Genomic DNA, 13638 nt, shown 5'->3' on the forward strand with positions numbered 1-13638 from the left:
CAATTCGTATTATGCTATGATTTCTCTATCTTTTTTTAATTAAAAAAAAAAACTCATTTCGCTCCTCCATCCAACAAACAAACACAGCACAAAGAAGAAGAAAGGCAAAAATATTCTCCTTTTTTTTTCTATTTATGGAGAGGATATAAGAGAAAAATCACCACTTGCAATTCCAGCTTAATTAGCATATCTCTATTTTATTTTTATTTTTTCAATTCATATTAAGCAATGATTACTCTCTTTTTTTTTTTTAATTTTAAAAAAATAATCTCATTTCCCTCCTCCATCCAACAAACAAACACAGCACAAAAGAAAGAAACCGAAGGGTGTGAGCTGTGGAGGGGTTGTGTGTGAATGGACCCCACCACCCATGTGCCCTCCTTCCTGTCTCCACCAGCTCCTGCCGCTCAATGATTAGCTAGCTCTCTCCTTCTCCCCCCTTCCTCCTCCTCCCCTCCTCCAAAAACCCTCTTGCTCTCAAAACCCGCAAAATCCATCCTTTCTCTCTCTACAAGCCCACCATTTTTAGCTCCCTCAATCTTCTTCACCATGTCAGACAACAGTGGCGCTGTAAATAACGGATCTTTGGTAGACCCACAAAGAAACCAGCCACCTGGAGGTGGTGGTGGTGGAGGAGGAGGAGGAGGAGGAGTTACTAATGGAGCTTTAGTTGCTAAAAAACCACCTTCTAAAGACCGTCATAGCAAAGTTGATGGTCGTGGAAGGAGGATTCGGATGCCGATCATTTGTGCTGCTAGAGTTTTTCAGTTGACTCGTGAATTGGGTCATAAGTCCGATGGACAAACTATTGAATGGCTACTTCGTCAAGCTGAGCCTTCGATTATTGCTGCTACTGGTACTGGAACTACTCCTGCTAGTTTTTCTACTGTTTCTGTTTCGGTTCGTGCTGGTGGGAATTCAAATTCTATATCTTCTCTTTCGAGCACTAATATTCATCCGGTTGGTTCTTTGGAGCACAAGCCTTTGTTAGGCCCCGCGCCGTTTATACTTGGGAAAAGGATGCGGCCGGAGGAGGATGGTAATGGTGGTGGGAAGGACGATGATGGGGTTTCTGTGGGCCCCACAATTGGGTCATTAATGGGCCCCACAGCAACAGCAGGGCCTGGTGGGTTCTGGGCTTTACCTGCCAGGCCCGATTTTTGGGGGTTTGCTGCTGCTGCACCGCCGGAAATGGTTGTTCAGCCGACTGCGGTGCAGCAGTCTTCACTGTTTATGCACCAGCAGCATGCTGCGGCTATGGGAGAAGCGTCGGCGGCAAGAGTGGGGAATTATCTTCCTGGTCATTTGAATTTGCTGGCTTCTTTGTCGAGTGGACATGGAAGTTCAGGAAGGAGAGAGGATGATCACCGTTGAATGTGGAGAAATGGGATCTTGGTAGTGTTGGTGTATGGTATATATTATAAGAATGTTGTTATGTTAAATTGGAGCTTTTTTTTTTTTTTTGCTTGTGTGTGAAGATGGACGAGAAGAATTTTAGTGAAGATTAGGGTTAGGGTTTAGGATTTGGGAGAATTTAAGTAATGAATGCATGAATTTAATTAGGGGTTCTTTGTAGTAAGTTTGTTTGGAGATTAATTAGGGCTTTGTAGGGTTCAAATTGTTTAGGTTCTTGGGGGTTTTGATGGAGGAGGAGTGGAGTGAAGAATTATGGTTTTGTGATTCAAATTCTGTGGCTGAAGCTGCTAAGGTGTTTTTATCATAATGGATTAGGGGAGTCTGGCGCAAATCTATATCAGGCTTTGTGTTCTTATTTTGGGAGAAACTTGTCAGAGTTTGGCTAGAAGTTTGAGTGCTTTATGCTATTAGTGAGTTCTTCCTATTGTGGACATCTGGCTTTCTTTTCCATGGAGTGACACGATGCTTGCAAATGTGTGTTTGAAGCAATGTCATGTTTTGTCTCAATAGCTGGGTGATCAATACAATGGAAAAGTGGAGTTTTCTGGGTGTTATTCTGCTTGCTTTGTATTTTATCTGACGACGCCCTGTAATTCTGGACTTCTAGTCTCCCCAAATTCGTTGAATTTTCCTTTGCTCCCATGGAGGATGAAGAGATGATATCGTTTGATGCAATTTGTGATATGGTTTGATGACAACAGTGGTGGTTCTTTCGGTGCTTAGCTTGTGATTTGCCACGGTGGTTGCAAACTGCTTCTTGCACTCTTCTGCTTTCAGGGTATGTGATGGTGTATTGATCTCAAAGGAGACTGATGTGTGCTCTTATTAGGGGGCTTTCAGGGTATGTGTTGGTGTATTGATCTCAAAGGAGACTGCTGTGTGTGGGGGAAACTTGGGTGCCTCTTTGTAAGACCGCATTTTCAAAACTTACCAGTATTCTTAGCCATTTCTCTGATCAATTAGTGTGATAATAACGTGTGTTCCATGTATGTAAGTGGATTGTTTTTCAGGTGACTGTTGTGTGAATAAGAAACCCATGTGTTTCTCTCAATTCAATCTGTTGCTTGTGTGCCATTGCCTTTTGCTCGATGTATATATCAACTCATTATGCTATCAATAAGTTTAATCCACATTACTTAATCTGGCTTTCTCGGCTTGTTCTTTTCATATTTGAATCTTCTACCCAACAATCCATGGAGTTCTTTGAAGCGATTATTGCTAGTAACTTTGAAAAGTTTGCGTGGAAGAGGGGAGTTCTCCCATCACTAATTAATGAGCAGGTGGAAAATTCATGCTAGCAAGCTGTGTTTTGACGGTTGCGATAGATTATGTTACATATCATTTTCTTGTTAAACTGGTTTGTTTCGCCTGGGATCCACATTTCCTTCAAGGATTTCATTTTCTGTTCAAGTCATCGCAGGTGTTGTATCCGATATTATCATCCCACGTCTTCTTCGACAGTTTATTGCTTGGATCCATGTCTTGTATCAATTGTAAGATGCTACTTTTCATCTTTTTCCTGTATCTTCATGCAGACCGGTAGTAGTTGGGCAAATCATAAAGAAAGCTAAATGACAAAGGAATTTTACTATAGCTCTAGAAATAGATTATCATGTGCTGTGACAGTAAAATTATATGGATATATTGTGTGATTAAGAGGATTATGAGAGGTGTTTTAGTATTTTTCATGTTGTATTTTTTATTTTCTAATAGAAAAATTGTTGGTGTGTGTTTTATACGCCCTAGCGAGTAGGTGGTGCTTAAGTCATTAAGGAGGCGTGTGAAACGCTTTCTGGATATCAAATCTGGCTATCTATTGTATAAATAAATGCGCAGCTGTGTTCTCTTTCACATGGTGCAATGCGTGTTGACATTATGATTGGATTGTCGCTGATAATTGATTGTTTGTGTTTTTTTCTCTCTCTTGACAATTAACGAGCATAATTGTTTTTTTTTTATTATTATTGTTTACTTGGGTTTGACATGAGTTGCTAGATTCAAGCATCTTAGGTCTGACATGGTTACGGGATCCAGAAACCTTAGGATTGGCTTCGTTGCTAGACCCATAACATTTGGGTTTGGTATGGTTGTCAGGTTCAAGGTTGTCAGGTCTAAGCACCTTGAGCCTGATAACCATGTTTGGTGCCGGATCTAGATGGGGTTTGATATGACCATCAAACCTTGGTGCGGGTCTGATATGGCTATCAGACTCAAGTCGTGTAGGTCTCGTAGCTATGCCAAACACGTGTTCTATATGCCCTGGTGAGTAAGCGACGCTCAAACCATTAAGAAGGCGCATAAGATACTTTCTAGTGGTCAAATATGTCACTCACTGTATAAATAGATATGCAATTGTGTCCTTTTCCATATAGTGCGGTGTGTGTAGACATTTCATGGATTCCATGGTTGCTTTCTTGTTATTTTTTCTTTTCTCTTGACAACTAAAATGCACAATTATTATTTTTTTGTTTGTTGTTTGCTTGGGACTGATATGATTACTAGACCAAGACATGAGTTTGATAAGACATAAGTTTGATATTGATGCCAGATCTAGAATACATAAAATATTTTTTATACTCTTAATATTTTTTTATATATATTTTTTAAAATTAATATTCATCCATGCAAAGTATAGTATAGACCAATATACTAATACTTCTACTGATCCATGCAAAGTATAGACCAATATACTAATACTTCTACTGGGAGCATCATATCATCGTTATTAAGGAAGAAGTAGTGGGAAGTTGAGTTTATGGATTCAATGACATGTTTTATAAGGTGTAGTTGAAATTGCATTCTGTTCTAATTATAATTTTAAAAGTATTTGATGATTAGCTTAATTTTGGATGGATCCATCAAAAACTTTCTCGCAACCTTGATGATGAAAAATCTAAAGTTTATAGCTTTTTTCTTTCTTTTTATAAATTTACCTTTTCAAACTGCCTAATGAATCTCCGGTTGCTCCATCTATTTGAGGTCTGCCAGAACAAGCCCATCTGTAGTTCCCAGTCATGAATTTATATTTAGACAGCATCTCTCATTTGTGAACTCGTGGCCATTATTATTATTATTATTATTATTATTATTGTAATCAAAGTCATGCTGTGAAAGGCCAATGCTCGGAGTGATTTAATTTCAGCTTCCAAGGATTCCACGGCTGGTTTTGAAGGAGTGGTCGAGTTGCGTGTGGCAATCAATATTAAAGACAAGGGATAACACAGGACGACACGAATCAAACTTTGATGTTGCCTTTGAGGACAAGGAGGGAAGTGGTAGGTGCAACAAACTAATTAAGACTGTTACTTTCTTGTCTTGTATTAAAATAATATTTTTTATTTTCTAAAAATTATTTTTATTATCAACACAAAAATAATATAAAAATATTAAAAATTATTTTAAAATAAAAAATATGTAAAAATATTATTTTGAATTTCTTTTGAAAATATGTAAAAACAAACTGGCAATAGTTATAGCGGGAGGAGGGTATATTTTGAAAAATTGAAAAGAATAGGATCCATTTGTCGCGTCGAGATTTGTACTTGGCCGTGTTTGTTTGGATCAGTGCAAGCCAAAAAGGTTTAAAGATAAGCTAATAATTGATAGGGTCGTCCATTTTTAATGCTCTGAGAAAAATGGTATGATCCTGTCACATTGAATTAGCTCGGGCTTTAATTTATTAAATTGACACAAAAAATTCCCACGCGTGCTGGTGAGGATGAGCCCATTTAGTCATGGGCCCATTATTAATGGGCCGCATATTAAACCTAAGAATTATGTGAATAAGCATAAGTAAAAGAGAGAGTGCCCCCATGCAGGATCGAACTACAGACCTTCAGTTTACAAGACTGACGCTCTACCACTGAGCTATAGGGGCACCTTACGTGAATGGTTTGTGTTATATATTATCTATTATACCTAAGGCCCACCCAACTAAACCGGGCCACACAAGAGAGTAAAAGAGACCTCAATTAAGAGGAGTGACCACACAAGAAAAACGTCGAAGGCAACAAAAACCACCATGGCTTCGTCAAAAGGAGTAGCCACCAGTCCGGCGGCGGCGAGAGCATCAGATATGGAGAAAATGAGCATAGAACAACTAAAAGCAGTAAAAGAACAAGTAGATCTTGAATTCAATCTCTTACAAGACAGTCTTAACAACATTAAAACAGCCACTGGTCGTCTTGAAGTCGCCGCCACTTCACTTAATGACCTCTCTCACCGTCCCCAAGGTAAACCCTTTATTGCTTCCGTGTTAAAGTTTTGATTTTTCTTGCTTGTCTTGAAGGTCGAAGATTGGGTCTTTATGATTTCTTTGTGTGCTTTTGTGGGTTTTGTTTTGTGGGGGGTTTTTGTGAAAATTAGGAAAGAAGATGTTGGTGCCATTAACTGCTTCACTTTATGTACCTGGTACACTTGATGATGCTGATAGAGTTCTTGTTGATATTGGTACTGGATATTTTGTTGAGGTTAGTTGGTACAAGTTTGATGGCTTTTTTGAATTTCATTTAGTGGATTAGCAATGTATTGGATTGCGTTAACCTGATTAAATTCTTTGTTTCTTTCTTTGTTTGTTATGATAATAGAAAACAATGAATGAAGGGAAAGATTATTGCGAGCGCAAGATTGCCTTGTTGAAGTCTAGGTTTGTTCTGCTTATTGAGGTATGTTTTCGATCATATCTCTGTGTTAAGGATGTTGAGAATTGTTTACATTTGAAAATCTTAGCACAGGACACTTAGTTTTGTTACTTAAACCTGTTCTGCTCGCTGGGGAGTGCTATGGTATTTTGAAAAGCAACCTTTTTAGCAGTTTGATGGAGTTCGTAACTGATTATTATGGTGCTAAAACCTGCATTAGTGCATCATAACTGTGGATTGAACCGCACAATGCTAATAGTCTGCCAGTCTTTGCCTGAAGTTTTTGTCAGCTGAAATCCATTTGCAACATGTTTAGTTGCACCATTCTACGCCTGGTTCCTCAATGTCCCTTTCATGATGTTCTTTCATGCCTTGACATGCAAGAATTACAGCAATTTCAAAGGAATGTGTTGTGATTTGAATTAGAATGAATTCTAAACCCCGTGTATACTGGTTTTCTGACAATGAACCATGCCAGCATCTGGTCACTGTTGCTTTTCACATAAGATTGGAGAGCTGAGAGGTTTCCTGTTTAGGACTGTTCTTGATGATAAGTTTTGATTTTCATTAATCCCTTGTGTCAGAAGAAGTATTTTGGGAAGAAAGTAGGCAGTCCATCAAGTTAAACATTATAATCCTAATTGAGGGGATTAAAATGCATTTTCTTTTCTTTATTGGAAATTGAGCCTGCAATCTTTGTCTTGGTTTGATATCATTATCACTGCTGCTTGCTAATCTTTCAGTGATGGGAAGGCTAAATTTGAAATACTTAATTGCAGCTTGCAACTAAAAAGAAGACTGTAGCAGATGAAGCAGGGGCAATCTTACAGGCAAAGCTGAGGCAGTTGGCTCCTACAACCTAGGATTTTCAGAATAGCTGCCCTCTTGCTGTTAGATTCTTGATTTTCTAGCATTTTGTAAAGATACTGCTCTGTAAAACTGCACTAAAGGTGATGTTGTTTGTCACCAAAATGGATTCCTTCTCATTGAGTGGAAGAGAAGTTTTCGCAATCGAAATGGCATAAAACTTGGATATACCAATTACATGGAGAATGGGAAGTTAGAGAGGATGATAGGTCGGTCTGGTATCCTCAGTGGTTATTCATTTGCAGTCATGTTGATCTGTTTAATGACTTTTTTTTCCCTTCAATTGGTGTGTTTTGAATCTTGTGACATTGCTTTGCTGCTAGTTTAATTCCCTTGATTGATCAATTGTCCACGGTATTTCCTTTGTCTGGTTGAAGATGAATATTTGATACTATATTGATTTCTTTCTTTTTCGATGTCTTCGAAATTTCTTTTGTGCTGATCTTCTTACTAAGCCTACGTGCCTGGGACTTCTCTTTGATATATATACATATATTTTGGCATCGTGGGACCAGATTTCGACGCTCACACAATTTCACTGGCCACAAATGATATATTCGAATTGCCAAATCAATCCTGCTTTATTTTACTTGGCTGTAGTCACTTGATCACCGGTGCAATATGAGCCAAAGTTCAAACCTGAGACCATTCAATCATGTTCCTTAATTGCTTATTAAACCGAGGTTGGTTTCCAAACCAATTCCGGATGAAGTCAGAGTGCAGGCATGTTTAACAAGAGAATCCATGTTCAAGTTTGGCTCCTATAGTAAAGAAGTGAATAAAGGTTGAACCTTGTTGCTTGCAAACCCTAAAGAAAGAGATGGATGCAGTACCCACTAACTTACCAAATCATTGATCCTTTACAATGGGTTGACCAATGAACCTCTTTTCGTTTTGATTTTCCTATCTTTCAAAGTTTGGATTTCAATCAAAGATGGGATTTAATTTCGGTGTGTGGAGTTAAACTGATTAGAGAATTTCTACCTTCAAAATCTCAAAACAATGTTAGGATATGCATTTTATATTCAAAACCCCATCGTTCCATTTTTAAAGGAGTAGTTTCTGGTTTCAAATCAAGCACAGAATCCATTTTTCTTTTCCATTTAATAAGTGATAAAATAAAGATACAGAGATTTGGGACAATCCCTAGTTGAATAAACTTCCAAGAAAATTTATGTCCTATAGTGCTCCAGATAAAACCACCCCTTTTCATTGCTTCTTTTGTACGTGTGTGCGCAAATTATGTCTCTCTCATCATGTGGATAGTATATCGTTTGGTGGAGTTAATGTTTCTGTTCATGGAGGCAACTTCCACAAGTGACAATGGACACCAGCGGTAGAGGAATGTGTATGTGAACTGGGGAGGGTCAGGTTTGCTTGACATTTAGGAATAAAGGTTGATGGAAGACATCATGTTGACATTATTATATACTGTCCTTGTTGTTCATACCCCAATCCTTAGAGATGTTGATTGATTTCGGTAGACGTGCATGTAGGGCATGGCAAACCTTTAATCTAACATGATATGCCTATAGTTTTTGTACATTTTGTGCCTGGTTGGTGCTGGCCTTTGTCGTAAAAGAACACGAATCGTGTCAAAGAAAAACTGCAATGTTCTCCTAGCTCAGTGCTTGGGTTCGAGTCTTGACATAATCAGGTAAGGGGTTGGTGCTGAAACTGTGACTAATCCCCATGTCACTCGAGAATATGTTGCGTGGGACCTGACGCGATGCTTCTTGACGAGGTGTGAAGACCACTATTTTCTTATCTCCCGTCCCCTAAGAAAAAGACGAGAGAGAGAGAGAGTGTAACTGCTAAATTATAAGACTAGGTGGGAACATTTTACGGCTTTATTATTGATTCTTGCTGTAGACGAAGGATGTGTTGTACCTCTCTACAAATAGTAGAACAAAGGGAATTCCAGAGGCAGCCCATGATATTATTACTACTAGTACTGTTCTTTTCTCATACTTCTGTGTGCAATTGGATTTGAATTTTGGTTAAAGGAGTGTGAATTTTAGTATGGAAAGATCGAGAGTGACGAAAACTATTGCCGCGGGAAGCATACCTCCACAGCCAATTTTTGACATCATTGAACCCACTCATCCTTACCATTCTTATCCACAAAAATCAACTGTTAGAGATGCATCCTTTTCTTCTTATCTCAGACCGACGCCAGAACAGATTAATCGAGTTGATGATTCTGAGACACGCATTTTTGATGCGCAGAGTTATTACTTCAACGAAAGTGGCAGCTGTGATCCCAAATTGAACAAGAGATTTTCTCCAGTTAATGCTAATCTTGAACGCATATCCGAGCGATATGATTTCTCTTCGGTTCCTAGATTTTCTTCTGCTTCATCTTCTGTTGTGGATGGATATGGTAGGAATTATAGAGCTCGCTCTTTCCACGCAACGCCAACAGCTTCATCTGAAGCTAGTTGGAATAGCCAGACTGGCTTATTGTCGAATCCACCTGGTGCTATCGCTGTCTCGATGCGAAATCCAGCTCGAAACGATGACAAGAAAAAGGGGTGCGGCACAAAATGGCTTCTTGGGAGAAAATGTCCATGTTCAGGTAAGAAATCTGTTCAAATTGAGGAAAAGCTATCAGAAGCAAGAACCCCATCGCGGATAAGCCACCCTAGAGTCTCTTCGGATCTCAAAAAGAAGATTCAGAATCAAATTCCTACCACTGTAGAAAATCCTATTGAAAAAAGTTTGGCTGCATCGGACTGGCTCGAAAGGCGTGAAGTAATTCCTAGCACTCATAGAATCTCATTAGAGAACAAGCTCGAAAGACGTGAAGTGATTCCTAATTCTCACCGAATCTCAGCAGACAACAACCGATTCCCTTCAGGCTTAAGCCACCAACTTGTAGTGGCCTCAGCAGGACCATTCAGTACTGACACTGCTGACAACAACCGATTCCCTTCAGGCTTAAGCCACCAACTTGTAGTGGCCTCAGCAGGACCATTCAGTACTGATACTGCTGGGTTCAGTTTTCCTGTACAGAGCCAAACCCCACCTCCTATAAAACTGGCGTTGCCATCAGCTACTTATAACCCTCCTCTTGAGGATCCACCTCGCTATTCGTTGGAAGTTTTTCGGCCAGCTGATGATCCTATTCCAACCAAGTCAATTTCTGATCTTCACCGACGTCAAAGCTTCACAGTTATAGATGATGACATGGCAAGTGATGCAAGTTCAGACTTGTTTGAGATCGAGAGCTTTTCAACTCAAACAACATCATATGCAATGTGTCCTAATCTTCGTGATTCTCTTGATGATGCTTCAAGCTTTAACGCAAGGCGATTAGCTGCAACCAATGGAGGGAGTTTGTATTGTAGACGAAGTCTTGATGATCCTAGAACACCATCAGTTGCAGCAACAGAATGTTATGAGCCAAGCGAGGCTAGCATAGAATGGAGTGTGACAACAGCAGAAGGCCTTGATAGAGGAAGCGTTACAAACTTCTCAGTTAGTGCATCAGAAGTTGATGAAATGACAATGATGCGCGGCGGCGGCGGCGGCGGAGGAGCAGGGAAGAAGAGAGGAGGGAATGGAGGGTTGTTGATGAACTGTAGGTGTGAGAAGGCGGTAAGTGTGGGGCCACATCCGGTAAAATGTGTGCTTACAGAGGGACAAAGAGTAGTGAGTTCCACACAGAGGCATGTGGGAAGTAGGGCAGCTATTAAGAACAAACCACCACTAGCTAGGTCTCACTCTGTTCGCTTGCCATGACCTTTCGCAGTATAGTAAGCAAGCTGTGATGGTAAACAACTTGCATCCCATGTTCGGCAGATACTCTTTTCTTCCTTTTGACTGAGTGTTGATCAAGCAACTTAATACTTTTGTTTGAGTGAATAAATGAACAACTACAATGTATTTGAAGTTCTTACACAGCCCTTTTTTATGTGGTTAATTATGCACTTTTTTTTTTGAGAAAACCTACAATTTTGATTTTTTTTTAAATTAATTTTTTTTAATATTAAAAATTGAATGACACAGTTAGCCAAGCAAATCGCCTTATGTGACACCTTCTTACCAAAACACACAAACAATTAACACTGAAACTCTGAAGAGGTAAGATCATCCTTTTGCATTGTTTAGAAACAGTGTAATGACTAAAAACTCTTGAAAGCAAAAAATAATGAAATAGTATCTGGGTGTTTTTTTCTGTTTTTTAAAATATAATTAAATTACTTAATTACCATTAGAATAAAAAAAACTAAAATTTTATTGTAGGGGCTTTATAATCTTTTTACTCTTGTTTTTTTTTTTTAATACTCATGTTGAATAAGAGGTAATTTAGTCTTTCTACTTTTTAATCACAATTAAATTACTTAATGCCATCGGAATAAAAAAAACTTAACACTTCATTGCAGGGGCCTTTTGGTCTTTTTACTCTTAACCATTTTTGTAATACTAATGTTGGATTAATGGCAATTTCATCTTTTATCAATGATAAAACATTATTAAAAAGAAAAGGTTGCTAGTAAACACCGTCCAAACCTTTTGGTTAGCACATGTTGACAGCATCATAAGATTATCAAACACTATTTCATATGTGATAATATTAGAAGTGCGTTAACACCCTCTTTTTAGTGGTGCGATGTGTGTCAATGAAGATGTAACTGTTTATTGCTAATAATTTTTTTATTTTTTTTGTCTCTCATGCCTGAAAAATTACAAGTTGATTTTCTATTTTTTTGGTATTTTAATTTCAGTTCTTATTATTTTTATAATTAATTTTTATTCTTAGCTCTTTAATAAAATTTTTAGTTATTTTTAATTTAGTCATTCAATTTTAACTTGTCATATATTATTATTATTATTTTTAATTTGGTCCTTATTTTTTAAATTGTTTTCTTTTGTTATAGTTAATTTTCTTTTTAATTTAACCATATAATAAAAAAATTTGGTTGCTCTCTATTTTATTTTTAATTTCAATTTTCATCCTTATTATTTCAATTACCTTTATTTTTTTTTATAATTGATTTTTTTTCTCAAATTTGATCATTTAGCATTTGACTTGCTGAAAATTAGGCTTCATGATTTTTTTATGTATTAACACACCCATTTTAAAGCTGTTGATTAATTTTTTCTCATCGAGTTGACATTGACATTGTCTTTTTATTAAAAAAAACATCAAAATAAAAAAATATAAATGTAAAAGATTAGGAAAAATGGACTAAAGCGAAAAGCAAGAAAATGAAGGGACCAAAAAAAACCAAGTTGCTTAGGCATCAAGCAATTAGATAAAGAGACAAAATTAGTTTGCCTATAGTTAACTAATAAAATCTCAAAAAAGAGGCAGACTATAAAAAAAAAAAAAACTAAGGAAAGGACACTAAAAATACATAAAAAATACAAAAAAAAGAATTCTTTCTCTGTCTAACTTAAAAAAAACCTTATAACTTTTTTTACAACAATACCTACCAACCTCTATCAATCCTTCACCTTCCATCACACTCACTAGCACACCATACAAAGAGAAACGAACAAAACGCAAAAGGTCTTTTTTCTTCTTCAGCGGTCGTGACCCATCAACCAGCCTCTTTTATAGTAGACCAATAAACTTTCCTTCAACCGCACTGACAGTCCAATAACAATCTTTCTTCTGCATAACCACAAACCATAGCCTTACCCACCATTTTATTGTTCTCACCTTTGCACCACCATTGAAACCAACTAAAAAACCCACAGTTCATGATCTCCCCCCTTTCTCTTTTATGATCTCCACAGATCCTCTTCTATACAATCCATGGACACCACAAGATCTCCTTCTTTGGAAACCATTTATCTTCAGCAACGCCACAACTCAATATTATGAGCCACCATAATCTTAACCACAACCAGCGTGAGTAGCTTTTCCGTTAGCTCCAGTAGCCTCTCTTTATCATTTGTCAATTTTCTTATGGGCAACCACATTAACCATACACCATCCATGATCAACTTCTTTTTTTTTTACACTTTTCTTCTCTATTTCATAGCAAAACAACAACCTCATCACACTGATGGTCAACACACAATACTGATAGCCTGCCTCATTCCATGGAAATGATTGGTGGTGATGAAAACCAATAGAAAAGGAAATAGATATGTAGATGGAAAAATGAAGAAAATAAAATTGATTGTTTATGTGATTTTTTTATTTTTTGCAAGTAGAGATGACTTTCATCACCAGTGCAAAGAGAAAGAAAAGAAGAAAACACTTCAGAGCCACCAAGTTTTTCATTTTAGTAGCAATGACACTTGAGCCAAAGAGCCAAAAGTGGCGGGGGGGGGGGGGGGGGGGGGGGGTTGGGGGGGGGGGGGGGGGGGGGGGGGGGTTCTAGATTCCTATAGTGTTGTTCCCGAGGTTTCAGCAGCTCCTCCAACCAATTCTAACTTTGAAAAATTATTTCTTTAATGAATGGTTGTAATATTGATTGATATTTGGGGATGGTTGTAAATACATGTAATTATAAGGTGTGTGAGTAAATTAGAGAAAAAATGATGTGTAAGTGTTTTTTACATTTTTCTCCTAGCACGTTGATTAGTACTTAAAAGTGCATTTTTATCATGGTTTTATATCATCATTTTGCACTTGAAGTATCAATAACTCCTTAACCAAAACATGTTTTATAATAATATATCTAATAATATAAGATAACTTTAATTTGTGGTAAATGTCCATTTTAAATGCAGCCCTATCACATAAATGAAAGGA

General features: G+C 37.6%; 3 protein-coding genes and 1 non-coding gene across 7 annotated transcripts; 3 read left to right on the forward strand and 1 right to left on the reverse strand.

Annotated features, from left to right (window-relative positions):
- Positions 1-268: 268 nt before the first annotated feature.
- LOC105109304 (transcription factor TCP21-like) lies at positions 269-2556 on the forward strand. Its single transcript, XM_011003958.1, has one exon. It carries the CDS (start codon positions 550-552, stop codon positions 1372-1374), a length of 825 nt encoding a protein of 274 aa, XP_011002260.1. The 5' UTR covers positions 269-549; the 3' UTR covers positions 1375-2556.
- Positions 2557-5221: 2665 nt separating this feature from the next.
- Positions 5222-5293, reverse strand: TRNAT-UGU (transfer RNA threonine (anticodon UGU)). The gene has a single exon. It is a non-coding gene; the product is annotated as a tRNA-Thr (tRNA).
- An 81-nt stretch (positions 5294-5374) lies between these two features.
- On the forward strand, positions 5375-7337 carry LOC105109305 (probable prefoldin subunit 5). 2 transcript variants are annotated; one of them, XM_011003960.1, is made up of 4 exons: positions 5376-5648; positions 5782-5885; positions 6003-6080; positions 6800-7337. In XM_011003960.1, the coding sequence occupies exons 1-4, from the start codon at positions 5438-5440 to the stop codon at positions 6800-6802; spliced, it is 396 nt and encodes a 131-aa protein (XP_011002262.1). In that variant the 5' UTR covers positions 5376-5437; the 3' UTR covers positions 6803-7337. The 2 variants fall into 2 exon arrangements, with proteins under 2 accessions (XP_011002261.1, XP_011002262.1); XM_011003959.1 differs by having other exon boundaries at positions 5375-5648; positions 6003-7337.
- Positions 7338-8549: 1212 nt separating this feature from the next.
- On the forward strand, positions 8550-10828 carry LOC105109307 (protein PHYTOCHROME KINASE SUBSTRATE 4-like). 3 transcript variants are annotated; one of them, XM_011003962.1, is made up of 2 exons: positions 8550-9819; positions 9898-10828. In XM_011003962.1, exons 1-2 carry the CDS (start codon positions 8946-8948, stop codon positions 10665-10667), a joined length of 1644 nt encoding a protein of 547 aa, XP_011002264.1. In that variant the 5' UTR covers positions 8550-8945; the 3' UTR covers positions 10668-10828. The 3 variants fall into 3 exon arrangements, with proteins under 3 accessions (XP_011002264.1, XP_011002265.1, XP_011002263.1); XM_011003963.1 differs by having other exon boundaries at positions 8550-9783; positions 9862-10828; XM_011003961.1 differs by having other exon boundaries at positions 8551-10828.
- Positions 10829-13638: the final 2810 nt, after the last annotated feature.

Source organism: Populus euphratica, unplaced genomic scaffold, assembly GCF_000495115.2.
Source record: "Populus euphratica unplaced genomic scaffold, PopEup_1.0 scaffold303.1, whole genome shotgun sequence".
NCBI classification, from domain to species: domain Eukaryota; kingdom Viridiplantae; phylum Streptophyta; class Magnoliopsida; order Malpighiales; family Salicaceae; genus Populus; species Populus euphratica.